This window comes from Homarus americanus, unplaced genomic scaffold, assembly GCF_018991925.1.
Source record: "Homarus americanus isolate GMGI-L3 unplaced genomic scaffold, GMGI_Hamer_2.0 scaffold19318, whole genome shotgun sequence".
In the NCBI taxonomy this organism is placed as follows: domain Eukaryota; kingdom Metazoa; phylum Arthropoda; class Malacostraca; order Decapoda; family Nephropidae; genus Homarus; species Homarus americanus.
Window position 1 is genome coordinate 4686084 of NW_024732238.1, and position 19759 is coordinate 4705842.

The following is a 19759-nucleotide window of genomic DNA, read 5'->3' on the forward strand; positions in this document are numbered from 1 at the left end:
GTTCAAAACACTCAAAAGGTTAATTCATTGTACTCAGGAAATTCAGTCATCATAACTCAAGAGGTTAATGACTGATGTGGGTGCACCATCCCACCCACCACGTTGATCACAATGTGTTTGTGGCACAGGTGTTTCAGGACAGGTGTTCAATATAGCGTGTGTGTGTAGGGGGATGGGGAGTCACCAAAACAGTAGATGTGAGAGACACTTCCAGCATGCCCCTAAATTCAACAGTATCTTGGTACATATGTGTGTGAAAGCTGTCGTAACTAACACTGCCACCGTAGCTGTCCTCACAGAGCCCCGAGATTAACAGTGAAATTATGTGAGATCATTACTCAAATGATATTCGTTATCTTTGTGATAAGTAAAGGTGACAGTGAGTAGCTGCAAGAACCTAACTTAATTTAACCAAGCCAAACCAAATCTAACCAAATCTAACTTAACCAATGCTGGTGATCTGAAGGAACCTACTTAACAAGGCATCAGGCAGTGAGGAGAGAGCAGTGACTGATTTTAACAAGATTATCAACACTATCGATCAACAGAGAAGAAGAAGACGACAGTGATGGGTAAGTCTTACTGGTCCTGTGCTTGATACTCTGCCTCTTCAATTTTTTGCCTGGATCAACTGAAGATTAGTCCCCCCTCTCAGCATATTTCTCCTGATAGGGTTTCGTTCGGTAAAGTGATATTTTGTTTGGTTAGGTTAGGATAGATTTGGTTTGGCTCGAGTAGGTTAGGGTATGTATTAGGAGAGAGAGATGGAGAATTGCCAAACATGTTATTGTAAAAATTTTAATCTAGACAAAACTTAACCTAACCTAATTGCAGTATTTTCTCATATAGACCTACCATGTCAAAAAATAAAGATTAAATAATGATAAAATATAATTACATTCACTACAACAATCAATAACTACCACATTCACTACCACAATGCGTGTGTGTGTGTGTGTGTTGCCAGGTGTCTGTTCACTTGTACCTGTTGATGTCGTTAATCATTATCAACACCTGTATCTCAGAGGGGTCGTTCACTCGCACACACACACACACACACACACACCAATAGTAAACATCACATGTGCCACTATTATTGTGATGCAGGTGTAGATGATCTTCACCTGGAAGGAGAGAGTGAGGTGGAGGGGAAGGTGGGAAGAGAGGAGAGGGAGAGTTAGGGAAGAGAAGGGATTAAACACCCTAATACTACCTGAAGGAAGGGGGTTTGTTAGGTTTTATTTTGTAAGGCAAGGTTAGGTTAGGTTAATCTTAAGGTGAAGTAAGCTGTGGTACTTAATTTTCACATGATTCGTTATATTTTTTAAGAGCATAACTTCAAACTCATATAAATCATTATCCTGTGCTACATGTATGAGTGACACAGAGTTTCCACAAGCACAAGTTCATAAGTTTGTGAAGTATATATCCAACCATTATAATTGTCACAGCAACGTGGGTGTGGATGATGTGGATATGGGCATGTGTGGGCTTGGCTGTGGGTAAACCAATGGCTGGTCAGCTTTACTCGTCCCAGTCCCTCATGGATGACCTGTTTGTGTTCGACAAGTTGGTGGGTGACGTCTTACCCCTCCTACCCGAGCACATCCCTGCAGCGTCCAGGTAGGTTTTCCTTCATCCTTTACTCTCCCTTGGGTAGTTATTCCCTCACTCTCCTCAGGTAGGTCTTCCCTCACCTTCCACAGTTAAATGTCATTTCACCCACCTGTTATACCTGTACCATCTCATCCAGGTACCAGGACTAACGACTTTCCTCCTACAGGTATCAGGAGTCATACTGGAGTATGGCACAGGACCGGGCGATGGTTGGGGGTCACGTGACAGCAGTGGAAGTCACGGGGAATCCTCTCCACGTGTACTGGGTCATCAAACGTCTTGTACTGTACTGGCCTGCCCTCAACATCTCTCTCCAACACTACCACACTCAAGGTTCTGTACTGGCCTGCCCTCAATTACTTTCTATACATAATGAATTAAGTACATACCTGATGATAATACAGGTGTGATTGAAAAGTCCCTGTGCACATGTAATACTTATTAATATAGTACAGTGTGAATAATTGTAGGTCACGTACAATGACTATCGACCATCTTTATATTCACCGGGCGGTCACTGAGCAGGATACTGACGACCAGGTGTTACTTCGGCAGATGGTGTGTGTGAGGACAAAAGCACTAATTGTCCTAACTGGGTGATGAGAGGCGAATGTCTCCACAACCGTAACTACATGGTCTTTAACTGTCCACTGTCTTGCGGTGTTTGTCCTTCTCCAGGTGAGTCGCCCCTATACCTACCTGTCTGTCCCTCAAACTTAACCTGACCTAACCTACCATAACCTAATGCTAACCTCTCAGATAGCTTTAGGGTGTTTAATCATCAGGTGAAATTAGCTGAGGGAGGGGGGGGGTCAGGCTAATCTCCATGTGATCCATCTTTAACATGAGATTGATGGTATTGTGATGACAGAGTTGAGGGAGCGGTTAGTGGCGCTGATGGAGGCTTACAACAGCACTGTCCTGCCCATATACAATGACCTACTTGGAGCTGCCTACGCCCTAGCACGACTCCAGAGGTACTACCGCATACCCATTGGTAACTTCATGCAGGGACGCCTCGACAACACCTACAGTAGTGTTAGTAAGTTCTGTCTCATGGTAACGAGAACAACACCTTCAGTAGTAACCTCTCAGCTGTCTCATGGTAGCAAGAAAAATACCTACAGTAATAACTTTGACACATGGAAGCGAGAACAACGCCTGTTGTATTAAGTTATCACTAAAAAATTGACTTGTATTTGTGTGTCTTTAAGCACACATTTCTGATGCTGGGATTATTATTATTATCAATTAAATCCACTACTTTCTTCTGACAGGGTTGACGCCAGAGGACTGCATCACGATAGCCAATGCCACACACTACTTCGGGGAGATGAGTGACGCCTGGCTGTGGTACAAGTACTGCCGCACTACCACTGACGACCCACACCAACATGACTACATCCAAACACTTATGGACGACTTAGAGCGCCAGGTGAGAGTAATAAATCAATCAAACAGAGTATCGTCCTCATATCTGAGAGATGGCGACCACAGTCTTCCACTTTAAATGTTCTCAGGCTGTTTTTAGCAATCCTTCAATTTTTGTTTTTTATATCTCTGGAGACCCAGTCTTAAATTTTAATCATCCATCCCAGTCTTTACCTCCCCCTTCCCCTCGTACCCTCAACTTTGCTCATTTATATTTCTGTTATTATCCCCTCATCCCAAATTATGACCAAATTATCTAATTACGTATTATTTTATGCACGTTTCAGGTATTTCTCTTGAAGTTTTTGCAAATCTTAGTACTTCTTCATTTATTTTCCTGTCAGTGTACAGTTTAAGAAAGGGGAACTAAACTTACTGATGGTGAATGTGTCCTGACAGCATGATAGTGAGTGGACAAAAGGAGACTCCAGGTACTTCCAGCGTCCACTGTCAGAGTCCCACTTCCAGGTCTCCTCAGATTCCCCCACTCACCGTGTGTGTCGTGGAGTACACAAAATTCCTGTGAGTGTTTTGTGTATTCCTTTAGTATTTACAGTTTACATGGTTTACGTGAGCGATTATATACCCAGCTTAATTCACCTCAAGATTATCCGCCCTTATGTTAACCTAACCTACTCTAACCCTTCAAGGTAACATTAGGGTGTCTATTCTTCTGGTGATCCATTTAAATATACATATTACAGGCTGTAGGGTGTCATATGCATTACAGGCAGTGAGGTGTCATAAATATTACAGGTTGAGGGGTGTCATACAGCTACCATAAACATCGCAGCTGTAGGGTGTCATATATTACAGGGAGTAAGGTGTCATAAACATTACAGGTTGAGGGGTGTCATAAATAAAAAGCTATAATAAACATTACAGGTCGATGGTCAGCTACAGTGTCATGTGTCAGCTCATGGTGCTCCTTACCTTGCCCTCCAGCCAGTCCGCTACGAGCTCCTCCACCAGTACCCACATATTTATCTCTTCTACGACGTTCTTCAAGATTTTGAGATCCAGACCATCAAAAAACTGGCGAAGTCGAGGGTAGGAGAGAGAGAAAGAGAGAGAGAGAGATTGAGAGAGGGACAGAGAAAGAGAAATTGAGAGGGACAGAGAGAGATTGAAGTCTGATGGTACTAAAATATTATATCCAACTGGAGATTTGAACCTGATGGTGCTGAAACAATTGCATCAGGCCGAGATGCATTATTCAGCAAACCTCAGTAAAGTGTAGTGTTAGGGCGAGGCAGAGTTTACAAACAAGCAATCGATGAATCCCTCAACTCATGATTTCTTGTGCCATTTCATTTGGAGTTTAAAAATGTATGTTTTTTTGTTTTTTGTTTTTTTGCACTAGTGTCTATGCTCCCGTGATACACAACCATTCTCTATCACTATAATTACTGAAAACAAGGCCATTACATTAAACTGAATTACCTGCATTAATAATTTAGTTGTTAACTCCTTCACTATGGTAACACTACTTTTCATGTTTCATTCAGCCAACACCAGACAAATTTATTCAGCTCAGAGGGGAACCCATACAAGAGGGATTAACAGACTTTCTCCACTAATGGCCAGTAATAAATTATAACATCAACATACTATTTTGCCTGGGGTCAGCTGTCTCGGTCGACGGTGGTGGGCAGCAACCGCTATATGGAGATAAGGGTGTCACAGACAGGCTGGCTCAACAATGCCTCCCATCCTTCCCTCCTCAGCATAGCACGCAGGATCTCCTATATTACTGGTCTCCATGTGTTTGAAGGCCCTCCCGAACACATGGCCGGAGAATATCTACAGGTATGTAATTTTTTTTAGGTACCGGTATGTGATTTTTTTGTATTGCTGTACAGTATAGTGTTTACTTTTGTTGAAGAGGTTTATTTTACAAGACTTCAGCACTTAGTCAAATATGCAAGATTAACGTATATCACCATCTTGCCTTGTCTTGTGCAGTGTATTCCATTGTGTGATCTATTTGGTTCTATTTCAGGTTTTGAATTACGGTATTGGTGGGCACTATGTGATGCACTCGGACTTATTCTACAAGAAGTTTCCCGAAGGACGAGTTAGTAGACCTTAGACTTGGAATTTTTGCTGTTTAAATGATGTTAATATCTAAGGTGACTGTTCATATCAGCCTCATTGCTAATTGGTCCTGAATTACGTTAAACCAATGGGTCCTGACTCCACACGATCACTACTCTTGATCGTTAAGCCATATCAGGATCTGTTAGGACTGAGGCCCATGTGACCAGCAACCAAAACTCTATAAGCAGGAGTATGACGCATTAATTATCACTCCCTCCCTCCTAAACCCTCACAGTGGAATGAATCTTTGGCCGGCCCCCATGAGTATACACCAGGAGATCGCCTCGCCACCTGGATGTTCTATGTGAGTCAGTACCTCCCACTTCACCTGTGTTGCTAAGAGTATCACAACCAGGAACCCTAAGTCTCCCGCCTCATTAGTGTTGTTAGCGTACAACGACCAGGAATGATAAATTATCTATGTTTCTTTCAAACTAAATAACATGAAGGAATCTAACCATATGATCTTGAGGTAGTTTTGGTTAGGTTAAGTTTGCTTGACTCCTATTCTTGGTAGTAATTTTTTTTTTATTTACACCCAAATTTTGTCTCCTTCATCCATCTCCCAAATGCCTTTTTATACTGCTGTACTGTATTTGTGTTCTCCAGCACGTGCACCACTAACATTTATATGAGTCCTAAACCCTTCTGATGGACTTACTCAATATTTGTTTTTCTTTCTGAGGAGGAGGGTAGATTTTCTAGGGAAAGATTTTCAGTAGTTTCCTGCCACCAACCATCATCGTTAAGTCAATTTACCTAAAGATTAAACACCTCATCTTATTTCACCTGATGATTAAACACCCTAATGCTACCTTGGGGGTTAGGTTAGCATTAAATTGGTTAATCCTTAGGTTGAAATTAGCTGGGTGACTAATCTTTAGGGGACCCATTTGACCCTTTTCTTTTCTTTATCTCTGGTCCAGCTGTCAGATGTTAAGTTGGGGGGAAGGACTGGGTTTCAATTCGGCTTCTCTGTGGCCCCCGTGAAGGGCGCAGCAGTGTTCTGGTACAACCTCAAGAGGAATGGCGACGCTGACTTCAAGACGCAACATGGCGGCTGTCCTGTCGTGTTGGGGCACAAATGGGGCAAGTGTGTGGGTACTGTAGGTGTGTGTGGTGAATGTGTGGGTACTGTAGGTGTGTGGTGAGTGTGGGGGTACTGCGGGTGATGTATGAGTGTGGGGGTAGTGTGGGGGTACGGTGTGGGGGTACTGTATGAGTGTGTGGGGGTACTGTAGGTATGTATGAGTGTGGGGGTACTGTAGGTGTGTGGGGTGAGTGTGGGGGTACTGTAGGTGTGTGGGGGTACTGTAGGTGTGTATGAGTGTGGAGTACTGTAGGTGTGTGGGATGAGTGTGGGGGTACTGTAGGTGTGTGGGGTGAGTGTGGGGGTACTGTAGGTGTGTGGGGGTTACGGTAATGTTATATTTTTCACAGTTGCAAACAAGTGGATTCGAGAACACACTAACTTTCTCCGGCGAACATGTAGCACCAACCCAGAGGAGTGATAACAGGGACACTCGCAGGTCGACTTCCTCCAACACACACACTTCGGTTTTCATGAAAATTAGGAACGCAGGCTTATTTCACCTGCTTATTAATCCCCTAGGTGCTCAGTTAGAGTTGAAACCCATGTATGTAATAAAATAAAAGTTTATAAGTACGTGAAGGAAGATTTTCTAGCAAAAACTAGTACTAATTGAAGAACAGTAACCCGTAATATTTTCAAAAAGCCGTAAAAATGCAATGGTACTTTGTTATATTATTGCTTCATCTGAGAAAAAAGTTTACATGTCTTGCCGTGAAAAAGATTCATGTCAATTACCTTCATCGAAAAGAAATTTTATATGTGTTGCAATGAAATACATATCTGTACAGTATATAATTCATCTGCAACTGAAAAAAACGTTTTGTTTTGCACTGAACATGGTAATGATTAAGAAGACACTCACTACTTTATTTTCCTGATATTGTTGTGCTGATTTATAGAATGTACTGTATGTTCCAAGAGGGATAGAGTAATATATATATATATATATATATATATATATATATATATATATATATATATATATATATATATATATATATATATATATATATATATATATATATATCAGCATATACCTAGATTATGATTTACTTATATATATATATATATATATATATATATATATATATATATATATATATATATATATATATATATATATATATATATATATATATATATATATATATATATATATATATATATATATATATATACAGTATATATATATAGTAGAAACTGTGGAATGTAGAGTAAGAAGTTAATAAAGTCTTACTGAAAAAACATAACTGCTCAGTAAATATATGATACATTAGAGAGACAGTACACAAACCTAACCTAACCAATTTGATATAACTTAATCATTTAGATTAAGTTAGAGGAACGCATTCAAGAAAAAAAAAAATCCACTCCACTATCTTCGAATGACATAATGAAGATGGCATAAGTAAAATGAGAAAGCAAATGCAATATGATCCTACAAAAGATCCAATGATACTTGTAAAAATAATGTTTATTTTCCAGTTCTTGAAATTTTGTCATTTGTTCAATTAAATTTCAATTGTTTATTCCTTGATAGAGGAAGCAGGATCCTAGTGCTGTCACTAGGTACCCCTGTACAATGACACCAGAAGCATCTGGCAAGTGTGACAAGTATATACAGTATAAATATTATAAAGGGGCTTACTAAAGCCTAAGAAAGGAAGGAAGGATATTCCTTTAACACATAATCAATGTTATTTACAAAATATCTGGCCAGTATGGGTTGGATCATCGTGTCTCCGTCAGGGGGTCACCGTCGTGGTTCCATGACAAAACCCCAACGGGGTTGTCATTTGTCAACACTAACCTAACCTAAGCTTAAAAGTGTTTTATTTTATATTTTATATATGAGACTGGGGTTTTGTCCCTTGGGGTTTTATCCGGTCACCGTCGTGGAGTGGTGGTCCAGCAGGCGTCACGGGAGCGTTGTGTGTGGGGACATCTTAGGAGGTAGTGGATAAGGGTGCTGCTGTCGGGTCTTCTGCATAATGCACAAGAGTGTCATTTGTTTATGTTATCTCGGCACCAGTGAAGTGGAAATTGGATAATTGGTCGATTGATATTTATTCAGTAAAATTGTCATACAAATTTACAATTGATTCAATATATATACAGACTTTGCAGGTGTATAAGTCAACATGCAATAAGACAATGCAGATTTACAATTTACATTCTGTATACAGTGAGGCAATCTAACCAAGGAGAGCCAACAGCCTATCATATGCTTATGGCCAGTAGTGTTTGTAGCTAAGGCTTGGGTACTAACCAGTAATAAACTAATAATAAAATCTACAAAAATAAACATGCTAATTCGTGGGTGAATATAATAAGCATTTCATTGTAAGAGTTCTTGACAGTTTTTGTATCCTGCGGAACTTTTATTTCAACATAGGAGATATCCACGTGCCCAAATACACCAGGAAAATCCGCTGACTTCTTAATTTATATTATAAATTTTGTGCTTCAATTAATGTTAGTTACCTCATAAAATTTGGAAGTTTCCTCACATGTTGTCGAGGGATCGATTTCTCGCTTTTTCTCTACCAATAGTGGCGTCCCACAGGGTTCTGTTCTTTCACCAACTCTCTTTCTTCTTTTTATCAATGATTTACTTCACACTACAACTAATTCTATCCATTCTTACGCCGATGATTCTACTCTTCACTCTTCCTCACATTTTCCCCTTCCTCCTAACTCTCAAACTAGATCTGTTTCTAGAACTGATATCATTACTTCTATCAACGCGGATCTGTGCAGCATCTCTGAATGGGGAGATACAAACTTGGTTAAGTTCAATAGTAACAAAACTCAATATTTACCAATTACACTTTGTAAAGTAGACGATCTCCCACCAATTACATTTCAGGACGCTATCATCCCCCCAAATTCTGAAATAAATATGTTAGGCCTCACCATTTCCTCCAATATGTCCTGGAAATCACACATCCTTAGTATAACTAAAGCTGCCTCCCGAAAGTTGGGAATGCTGTACAGATGCCGCAGCTACTTCACTCCTGAGCAGTTGCTCCAAGTACATAAGGGATTCATTCATCCTAACTTGGAGTACTGCTCTCATATCTGGGGTGGCTCTTCTTCTGTCCAACTATTAGATAGGGTGGAATCAAAGGCATTTCGTCTTATTAACTCTCCTCCTTTAGTCGACAATCTCTCCTCCTTTAGTCGACAATCTCTCTCCCCTTTCTCTTCGCCGCAATGTTGCTTCACTCTCTCTTTTACAGGTACTTTAACGGGCAATGTTCAGGGGATTTGGCATCCTGTGTACCGCCGGCAAGGCCGTGGGTTCGTAACACGTCTTGCCCGCGGTGCCCACCATTTCTCTGTGGATGTCGGTCACACGAGAATAACCCGTTATAGTACCTCCTTCTTTCCTCACACAGCCAAACTGTGGAATGCTTTGCCTTCTTCTGTGTTTCCATGCTCTTACAATCTGTCTCACTTTAAAAAGCAGGTTTTCCGCCATCTTCGTGGTGTAGATTAATACAGTATAACCTTTTTTCTATATTTTCAATTTCTTTCCGATCTTTTTTTTCGCCCCCCAGGCTCCGTTGTGGGTCGTTTGACCTGTGCCCGGGTTGGCTAATTCCCGTAAAAAAAATGTATTTTACATATGTATTATGCTTACCCAATGAAAACCGACTAGGCTTGCCAACTTGCTAAGAAATTTCAATACATTACAAGTTGCCGGTATTGTATTTAGAAACTATTGGTGCGCAGAATAATAAAATAATTGTCACAAATATATTGTACATTCGATAACCAGTCTGTATTAAGAACAATTTTAGCACGGTTAGGTAGATGGAGAGAATAAGGATGGATGAACCTTCTGTACTGTTTATTTACAAAAATCATTTGATTGCCTTGATCCCATACATATACTGTAGTGCCCTGCAATATACACCTTTCCTGAAGAGATAATTGGTATCTACAGAAGAATCATGCGGACGCCTATAATAATTTATAACTTTCTAAAGATGTTCAATTTGTACCCATTATTTTCCTGTAAGACATCAGATATTTATTACTGCAAAGATATATGAAATCTGAATAATTTATTTCAGCAATCTATTTATATTAGTTTTATTCATTTTCTTTATATATTAAGAACAGAGCACAACTTCAAATCATAAAATTATTAATTTCAGTAAAATGTTGACAGTTTTTGTAAGACAAGAACTCAGCGGTCCAACTGTCCGCCCCTGACACGGTGCGCTAAGGTCTCCCATTAAGTGTTTCCTTACATTCTCTTTGGAAACAATACGTACCTGGAATAATCGGTCACTAACATGTAGGGTGAATTTTATGACGTGGAAATATCGGATATCTATTTAAACAAAGAAAATAGTGTTATACTGCAACAACTGTAAACAGGCAGACATAATTACCAATCAAATTTTGAGCTGCTTAGTTATACGAGGTGATATTTTGATAAATTTAATGGGAATTTAAGTGAGTTTTGTGAAAGTTGTGCGAAGGAGGTCGCTATCACCAGCAACACACGTAAGTACATTTACTATTTTTGTGAATTGATATAGTGGCAAATTTTCTGGTGATATGTCTTCCAGAAAGCTAAACGCAAGAATTGTGGGTAAATTTGCATAAGTGGACCTAACTCAATTTCTTAATTAAAAGGCAATGGATATTTTGCCATGACCGGCTAAGTTCCTACTAACGCTATTTTACCGTGAGTGCACTCTGATTGGCTAATTGGCCATCACCAGTGAACAACGCAGGTAATATATTTGACCATGACACGGCGGCATTTGGCATTTATTTCGCCACTAGTCGATCCTTGTGTAGCTATAAGCTCACCTAACCATTGTTCTGTTGTTCATGGAAATTACGAAAAAAAAAGGTTAAGATTCGTTTTAGGTCGAACATGGAATTTCATATTTCTTTTTATATAGGGAGAGTAAAAAAACAAACAAATCTATATTCTATCACGTTTCCGGCGCAATTTATATTTTTCCGAGTATTTTAACCAGTAAGGCCTCCCCTCTCCCCCTAATTACTAACAATATTGGTTGTTCAAAATGGGCAGCAGAGAGGAAATGTGAGGTAAAATTATTAAATAAATTATAAAACAACCCTTTGAAAACCTTACCTAATTTGTAATAAAAAGTTAAAAATACCCCCTGTACGGTAATGTCTGAGAACACCACTTACCACCTGAAGAAGTTCGATTTTGTTCAATTTTCCACAGACGTTCTTATCATTATAAAAGAGGCAACATTTACTAGAACCTGACCTAACCAACCAAAGAAACCTACCGAACCTTACCTAACTTTCTAGCCGGGGGCGGACACCCCCTACCCCGTCATATTAAACAGAAAGTACTTAGCCTGCAATCAAAGCGTACTCACGGTAAAATAGCGTTAGTAGGAACAACTGGTCACGGCAAAATATCCACGTAATTAAAAACACGTATTTAATTTTACTTCTATAGCATTTCCGTGGGAAAAATTTATATTCAAGTATTTTAATCGATAAATTACCAGCAATATTACTTGTTTAAAGTGGGCAGGGCTTTGAAGTCGAGGGAAAGTGTGGGGTAAAATACTAAAAATAATACCAAATAAACCTTTAAAAATCTTCAAACTATTAAAACTTTACCTTGTTCATTTTTTCGGTGTTCAGATGGGGTATTCATAAACTCAAGTGATTCTTAACATTTTTACTTGTTTGGAAGTTTGTTTCATTTACTAAATATCCACGAGGATAAAATTTAAAGTTACTTTGAAATAAACATGGAGTTAATGAGATTTAAGAAGCTAGTTAAATTTATTCTTCATTTTTACGAAGTTGGAATATTTGAATCCTGAGCCTTGACAAAGCATCTTATTAACAATGCTGACCCTTCGCAGTACTGGAGACCTCGCGGTGATAACGTCAGGTGCTGAGGCTAATCAAGGCTATGTTAGCTTTCATGGTTAGGTTAGGTTAGGTTACAATGTCTAAGTTTATTTGAAAGTAAAGTATACTAACACTTAAAATGTTGTTTATGAAAGTAGTGTAGCGTATATTTTCAGATAGAGGTAAGTTCCATGTACAGTACTTGCAATATTTTGAGTACATGTATACATACAATACATGCGCATAATTTTCCGGTGGATCTACATATGTTTCTTTCTGTTCACCACATACAGAATGTGATATCGAAGTTTATTTTAGACGACATTAAAGTTCATGTTTTCTTTTTAGTACAATGCAAATGCAAAGTAGTTGTTTTTCAGATGCAGAAAAATACATAGGTACTTCAGTACAATGCAAACTTTATTTTCAGGTGAATGTAACAAACTGTATGTAATTCTTTTTTTTAACAGACGCAAAGCTTAATATGGATGGAGGTAAGGTTCATGTATTGTATATTTTAGTGGAACAGAAATGTAAAGTTATTTTCAGGAGCAGAAAGAAAATACTTTTCAGCGTTAAGTTTCAGTCCCATTGTAAAAGAATTGTGTTTTCATTACTTTTTAGTTCTTGTGCTATTTATTTCAAATCTCGACCCAAAATATTTTTTTTATTCAATTTCACCTTATGTGGTCCCCAAAGTATGGCATTTCCTTTACACCATTCCATTTTTTTTCTGTTACCAGTCTTATTGCCTTTTTTTTATACATGAATATTTTTTCGGTTCAACATGAAAGGCGCAACTAGGGCCTCTGACTTACACCGCTGACTTTCAGTGTATGTGTTGCAATTAATTCAAACGTAAATACCGAATGTTTAGTTATACTGTATAAAGTACTGTAATGGGTATTAATAGTAATATAGCAATAACCCATTTGAGATTAATAATACAATATCCTATGTAGCACTGCAGCAGTAATAGTAATGAAATAATGAACATTTCGCGAAATAAAGCACTGCAACCAGAGCAATACAACAGTGATATTTTAGATTAAATACAAACTTCTAGAATAATAAAGTGACACGCCTTTCACAAACTTTCTGAAAATAAAAGTTGGTGTAAGTAAAACTAGCAATTAAAGGCATCAAAAAGTAAAACGGCTACAAAAAGTAATACGTATATTTTTTTATTGATATTCCTTCTATTTCATTTAAGCATAGTTCCAGAAATATATATATATATATATATATATATATATATATATATATATATATATATATATATATATATATATATATATATATATTCATATCGGTTATATAAGCTAAATTCATCTTTAATTCAGTGGTACATATTCAGGGTGACTTTAGGAGGTAACTATTATCACTAGGCATCCACAAACAAGAGAGAATTCTTTGTTGGCACCGTGCGAATATTAACCCTTCCACTGCTACACGGGGGGTGGGGGGGCAGGTTTGTTTATAATTTAGGTTGGGTTATTGTAGCTTATCTTAAGGTTAAGCTGGTTAATCTCGTGGTGAATTAAGCTGGGGTGGGAGGGCTAAACTTCATGTGTTGGCTGTGTTGGTCCATAAATATATCACAACACCAAGAACATTACAACAGTGTGAATAAATTAAACAAGTAAGATATTATTTTAATCACCTGAACATTAGACACCATAGCTTATTACACCTCATTGCCCCCTAGGTTAATCTTTAGGTGAAATAAGCTGGGGTGTCTATTCTTCAGGTTATTTCAATACTCAATAAAACACTTAACAATTATCTGGACAAATCTTGATACCTACCTGAAGAAACTGGTACTGTACTGTAAACATATTGCTGTTCCGAAATTACAGTTTATATTACCAGATATACTGTAACCCTCCCTGAATACATACTGTACTACATAATGTATCTCAAACATGTTACATTATAAATATAGTTACAAAAACCTACAGCTTCTTTTGTCTTCATCTGCAAATCTCTTCTCGCTCCCGGGTTAATAAACAAACTGGCACACAACTGTACTAGACCTTGAGATGTAAGGTTAATATAAAGTAAGCAGCCTGATGGGGCAAACCACCTCTATATATATAGACATAAATGCATACGTAACAAGAGATTTAAGTGATATAATGGCAACTCTGGGAAAAAGCAGACAAGACTTTTATTAACATAGGAACACAGGGAAAATGCTTGATTGTAACACCTTATACTGGGTTCATGGCTGTCATATATTCATCACAATATGCTTCATAAAACAAGTATAAAGAGTGAATGAACTACTGGTATGTGCTTTCCACGCTGTCTGGCTTGTATGCTGTATAGTCTCTTCATTAACGTTCAGGTATTAAGGGGACACCATCGCTGGCCATACGATACTCCTTCACTTTCTTTTTGAGGCGACGCATCATGTAATAAAGGTACATCGCTATGCAAAATAGCATTGTCCCTACCACAGCCCCTGCCAGTGCCCCCAACAGTCCGATATTAAATTTGTGTATAGGGACGAAACCCCTGCGGCCAACATTCTGCAGCCACGCTACCTGTCCAGTAACAGAGTAGAGAGATCATTATGAACACAGACGAATAAGACACTACACAATAAATCAAAACTTATTGCACAGTTGTAATATGTCAAGATTCATGTTTTTTTTGTTACTCGAGACAGAACTTGTGGACACTACACCACGGCATGAAGTGGACAGTAATGGCCCGTTTGATTTACTGAATACTGCAAGACCAACTCCCCTGACACCGCATAACTGTGGGGTCATAGATGGCAGCAGGGAAAACTATATACTGTACTGTATTGGATGGTGAGCTTTTTTAACCATTTTGAGTATGAGGACATATCTCCTTAAGTCATCAAGTTCAAGGGGGTAAGTCATTGTACTCAAGGGGTTAAATCATCATACTTTCATCGTACTCAAGGGGTTAAATCATCATACTTTCATCGTAATCAAGGGGTTAAATCATCATACTTTCATCGTACTCAAGGGGTTAAATCATCGTACTAGAGGATTGTCAGTGTACTCAAAGAGTAAAATACGTTATTCTTTAATTTACTGAGAGTAGAGTAAAAAAAAACATTTGAATGGAAAAATGGACCCAGAGGAAGCACCGAGGTAACCCAAGACTTGAGGATAGGGAGCTTCTCAGCTGTTAGTGGACGAAGAAAATGCAAATTTCTCTAGCCGAGGGGGGTTACTTTTATAGCCAACTGTTGATGGGTATAGCCAAGGGGCACACTTTTATAGCCAACTGTTGGTGGATGACAAACGTACCCAACTCTCGTGAGGGACGACTCCATGGTTACTGTGGGAAGTGGATGACATCAGCCTGGAAGCGTAGCTATTTTTAGCAATTCCGGTAGACGTAAATCCCATCTCTGAGGGGAGGAAAGGATGAGTAAAAGAATAAATTGGATGAAAGAAGTATCATAACGTGTTGTTTATTATTTTCTAGATGTATTAACTTAGCTATAAGTTACATTAACACGTTAAATAAACAGTACGGTATGTTAATAAGCAATCCAGGTTAAATTCAATAAATAATAACAGCCAATTCGGTGTTATCTGTATTATCATGTTTTAACCTCTTAACACTACGTATATAATGTATAATTGTTGGATATATTATACTACTGTATTATGTTACCACTGTTTACATGTTCCACCAAATAATAATAAGCTGTGAGAAATGAATACTGTATTAAACGTTAAAGTCTGTGACCGAACAGTAATTCAGCACTACGATAAACAACGCTAAAGGTTAACTCTGTGTAACTTACGATGCACAACGTCCAGGGAGCACCCTATTGCCACGCCGAGTCCCACAATCGCCGTGACCAAAACAAACCCGAGATACAGGCGCCAAAACTTCCATGTCTTGTACCACACCGAAGATTTATTAGGTAGTTCTTCCCCCTCGTGTGTAGTGTCAGAATTTACGTCGGGATTCTCCTCATGGCCAGTGTCTTGATCACCGTCAGGCTGGTCCTCCCTCTCATCCTCATCACCGTAGTAATTCATCATTATGCTCTGATCACTTTGTTCCATGCTGGGGTTAATTGCTCCTATACTGGCCTCGTTCACGTGTGCTTCTTCCCGAGTCTCTTCTTCGTCTTTTAGCTTTTCTTCCCTCTTCTTCATATCACTTCTATTCATACTGTCAATTTTCTGTTCTGTGTCGGGGACTGCTGCCGCCGTGTACTTTCCGTTTTGGTGATTATTGAAGTCGTACGTGTTGAGGCTATCGTCAACTATCGTCTTCTCCGTGTTGGCTGTATTTCCTGTATCTCCACCATTCAACATGCTCTATTCTCTCTGAAAGTATAGGTAAAACTTATGTAATAGAACTCAGGGTGGTGATGTACCGTATAAAACGACTTTTGGCTAAATGTTCTTGATTCTTTACCAGCTACCGTTTATGACCTCCGACTTGGCCACCACAAGAAAATGAATACTTTACATTAATACACTATTTTTTACACTCGATTTGGTTTTTATCTTCCAGATTTTTTTTTTCGGAAAGAGATACAACACACGGATTTTTTTAATCACTTGCCTAAATAAATTTGTTGAAACATTTCGTTAAAACTAATGTAGAGAAACCAACGAGCATAGCTGAGCGCAGGAATAACTAACTCCCTTTTATCTATAAGCAAGTCTTAACACTGCTGATGGAGGAAAATTTTTACCGTTGTTTAGAAGCATTATAAGAGTCGGGGCTGGGATGTTAGTCAGACTCCCGGGTAGCACATGAACAGTCATGACCAAAATTTCCATTGTTTATTCTGTACAGTATGTGGAATAGCGTCACTGTGATGTGGCCAACATGTTCTTCACCAGCAGGTTGGCCGAGATTCCGATTATTTTACAAGGACTTACCTCACCTTATTATGATTACTCACTGTCTATTGTTATGATTTACTGTCACTGGGACTAAAATACACTGTGATGAAAAATACTCCCTCCAACCTTGACGCAGCCAGCACTCCACAACTAACAGTAAAGTGATCAGAGTAACAAGGGCGGTCTCTGCTGGTCCCCCGACCCACCTAGGATCTGCCTTGCGCTTTTTGTTTATTTATCTTAATTTTTTTTATTTCACGTCACGATTTTAATCAATAAGTGAAAATTATAATATAGTGCGGGACATACAGAAGTCAGCCATGCCACCCATGAGTCGACAATTCAAAAGTTGGTTAAGTGAAAACAATGAAGTTCAGAGCCTCTAGATATTGCTATACAATAGTTTCAAATAAATAATAAAACTTTTCTCTCTCGTTCTACCAATCAAACAGAAGTTAGGAGCGGGATAGACGGTGTGTACAGGAACAGAACACGTCCAATTACACTACCCGCGTCAACCACTCCTACCCTCACCCCGTCCCTCGCTCTTTTTTAGACCGGGAGGGTTTCCACGGCGTCTATTAAGAACATGAATGCTTGAGGTAAATGCAAATATCAAGAATAATACCGATAACTATTGAAGGTAGAGAACAAGGTGGATACTTACAGGGAAGAGACATAGAAATAATTAAACAAGGATAAAGATAAAAGCGTGTGGAATGGAGAGAGGGGTAAAGCCTGTGAGAGCAGTGCACGACGTAATACCATAACAAAACAACGAGATACTAAATACGTTTTAAACACATTCTAGAGCGTATTAAATAACTCGCAGCATAATCAGAATAATAACTCGAGCGTAAACAAACATTGCTTGGAACTGACCTAGCATTATAAAGGCAAATTTGTGAAGTTCTTACCTCAGCTTCCCTGAGAGATTAGAGCGCCTGCAGTTGTTTAGCTTATACTACAGACGGGCAAGGAGGGAGGACCTAAGTGAGGTGTATATACATCTCAGTCGAGTGTCCTTAACTGGACACAACTCAAGGTTGAAGAAGCCGCAAGTCCAGAGGGAAAACTTCTTCGGAGTGAGAGTTGTGAACTCTTGGGACAATCTGTCAGAGAATGTTGTGACGGCACCGAGTGTGAGCTCTTTCAAGAGACTTAACAAGCCCTGGAGCAGGTTCAGATACATTCAGTAGCCCAATACTTGCCAACAGTGCGTAACAAAGACGTGACCGATAGCCCAAGCGGCTAACGAGCCGATCAGTGGTGAAAAGCATAAAAAATAAAAGAAAAAAGTTTTACTAAATTGGGTTATAAAGCTTTGATATAATTCGCCGATATTTAATCAAAAGAGAAGGGGAGAAAGAGAGTGTGCGTGCATTTATCCTATATACCATACTGTACTAACTAGATACATAATTCCACGACCAAAAATGAACATTTCAATAAACAACAAACTGACTTTACTTACCGCCTTTCAGTGCCTGGTTAATATCTATTTTTCGTCCTTCCTCTTGTTAGATACTATGTCAGCTTGTGTAACTCCACTGGCCTTCTCAGCCCTTATCACATATTTCTAGTTTAAGTCTATATGTTTCCGATATCACATCTTTAGGTCAGGAACAGTATACGATCCAGAGTTGTCGTGTAAGACGCTGTATACGGAATAGATCAGTACCTCAGATAACAAGGATATAATAATGCATGCTATTTTCAGTCCCAATGTTACTATATCAATATGACACTTGATAATTTCTCCACAAATTTCAATGCTTCACTTTTGTATTTGTTTTCAAGAGAATATATATAAAAAAATATCACCCAAACATTCAACACTTGGGATGTATCATAGCTTGCTCTCACTGTACACACACCGAGTTGCCAACACGGTTATGGTGGTTGGCGAGTGGGCGGAGTCGTCTCATGTTAAGGAAAGCAACAGAGCAACCACTGTCTGCGTCAATAGCAATGCTTCCAGACACCTCGAAAACTAACCAAACATATAGACATGGATGTTTAAATAGTTTCTACCTTACAGTACGTAGTCGGGTAATATATAAGTGTGATAAATCTGTGTAATAATAAGTTTAGTGGTGGGTGACGGGGTGGAGACTTTTCGTGACGCAATAAGAATGTTCGTTCATCTGACGCTCTGAGGCGGGATGTTCAACAATATAGACAATTAACTCCCATTGTGTATATTCAGTAACAATGCGCATTATTACATGAAATACATAAATTATACATTTTACGTTCCTTTGTATACATAGACAGAAAGAACACTAAAACCTAGTCACCACACTCACCCGGATGTCTCTCAGAAGTAAACAGAAACAGTACGTGTATTGTTCATGTTGACAACTGAATGACGAAATCTGTATTCATTCATTTCGGAAGGGGTCAAATTTTGTATTAGTGCTATTAAATGTAGGTAGAATAAGAATGCATGTTTTTATTTTACACATACTGTATTATCTATACATAAAGTATACACCAACCAATATACACATACGTATTGTCGATGAGAAAGCATCTCGTATTGTATTGAACAGTTAATATATATTTTATACACATTATTACAGCGAAACTAGTACAAGATGGATCACTTGAAGATTAGACACCCCAGCTTATTTCACCTGATTAAATACGCTAACGCTACCTGGTGGGTTAGGTTGTTTTGTTAGGTTAGGTTAGTTTAGGTTGTTAGGTTAAGTTTTGTTAGGTTAGTTTAGGTTGTTTTGTTAGGTTAATTTTTTTTGTTAGGTTAGGTAAAATTGTTTTG

The 19759-nt window shown here is 38.6% G+C and overlaps 2 protein-coding genes across 5 annotated transcripts; one reads left to right on the forward strand and one right to left on the reverse strand.

Annotated features, from left to right (window-relative positions):
* The first annotated feature begins 145 nt into the window (after positions 1-145).
* LOC121868346 (prolyl 4-hydroxylase subunit alpha-3-like) lies at positions 146-6814 on the forward strand. Of its 2 annotated transcripts, none has more exons than XM_042368853.1 (13): positions 146-572; positions 1452-1623; positions 1784-1950; positions 2173-2295; positions 2489-2659; positions 2895-3052; positions 3448-3570; positions 3934-4098; positions 4678-4857; positions 5051-5125; positions 5384-5452; positions 6075-6237; positions 6589-6814. In XM_042368853.1, exons 1-13 carry the CDS (start codon positions 569-571, stop codon positions 6657-6659), a joined length of 1641 nt encoding a protein of 546 aa, XP_042224787.1. In that variant the 5' UTR covers positions 146-568; the 3' UTR covers positions 6660-6814. The 2 variants fall into 2 exon arrangements, with proteins under 2 accessions (XP_042224787.1, XP_042224788.1); XM_042368854.1 differs by lacking the exon at positions 146-572 and adding an exon at positions 1026-1154.
* A 6755-nt stretch (positions 6815-13569) lies between these two features.
* Positions 13570-18976, reverse strand: LOC121868349. 3 transcript variants are annotated; one of them, XM_042368861.1, is made up of 5 exons: positions 18756-18976; positions 18449-18632; positions 15912-16446; positions 15406-15509; positions 13570-14664 (listed from the first exon to the last, which is right to left on the reverse strand). In XM_042368861.1, exons 3-5 carry the CDS (start codon positions 16432-16434, stop codon positions 14455-14457), a joined length of 837 nt encoding a protein of 278 aa, XP_042224795.1. In that variant the 5' UTR covers positions 16435-16446; positions 18449-18632; positions 18756-18976; the 3' UTR covers positions 13570-14454. The 3 variants fall into 3 exon arrangements, with proteins under 3 accessions (XP_042224795.1, XP_042224797.1, XP_042224796.1); XM_042368863.1 differs by lacking the exons at positions 18449-18632; positions 18756-18976 and adding an exon at positions 17892-17912; XM_042368862.1 differs by lacking the exons at positions 18449-18632; positions 18756-18976 and adding an exon at positions 17034-17055.
* Positions 18977-19759: the final 783 nt, after the last annotated feature.

What these genes read in the sequence shown, in the direction of transcription:
- LOC121868346 (XM_042368853.1), top strand. An exon ending in CAACACCTACAGTAGTGTTA is followed by an intron (nt 2,660 to 2,894) that starts GTAAGTTCTGTC and finishes TTCTTCTGACAG; the next exon opens with GGTTGACGCCAGAGGACTGC. An exon ending in AGAAGTTTCCCGAAGGACGA is followed by an intron (nt 5,126 to 5,383) that starts GTTAGTAGACCT and finishes AAACCCTCACAG; the next exon opens with TGGAATGAATCTTTGGCCGG.
- LOC121868349 (XM_042368861.1), bottom strand. Translation starts at nt 16,434, where the DNA reads ATGTTGAATGGTGGAGATACAGGAAATACAGCCAACACGGAGAAGACG. An exon ending in CTCCCTGGACGTTGTGCATC is followed by an intron (nt 15,510 to 15,911) that starts GTAAGTTACACA and finishes TCCTCCCCTCAG; the next exon opens with AGATGGGATTTACGTCTACC. An exon ending in TCGTCCCTCACGAGAGTTGG is followed by an intron (nt 14,665 to 15,405) that starts GTACGTTTGTCA and finishes GTTACTGGACAG; the next exon opens with GTAGCGTGGCTGCAGAATGT.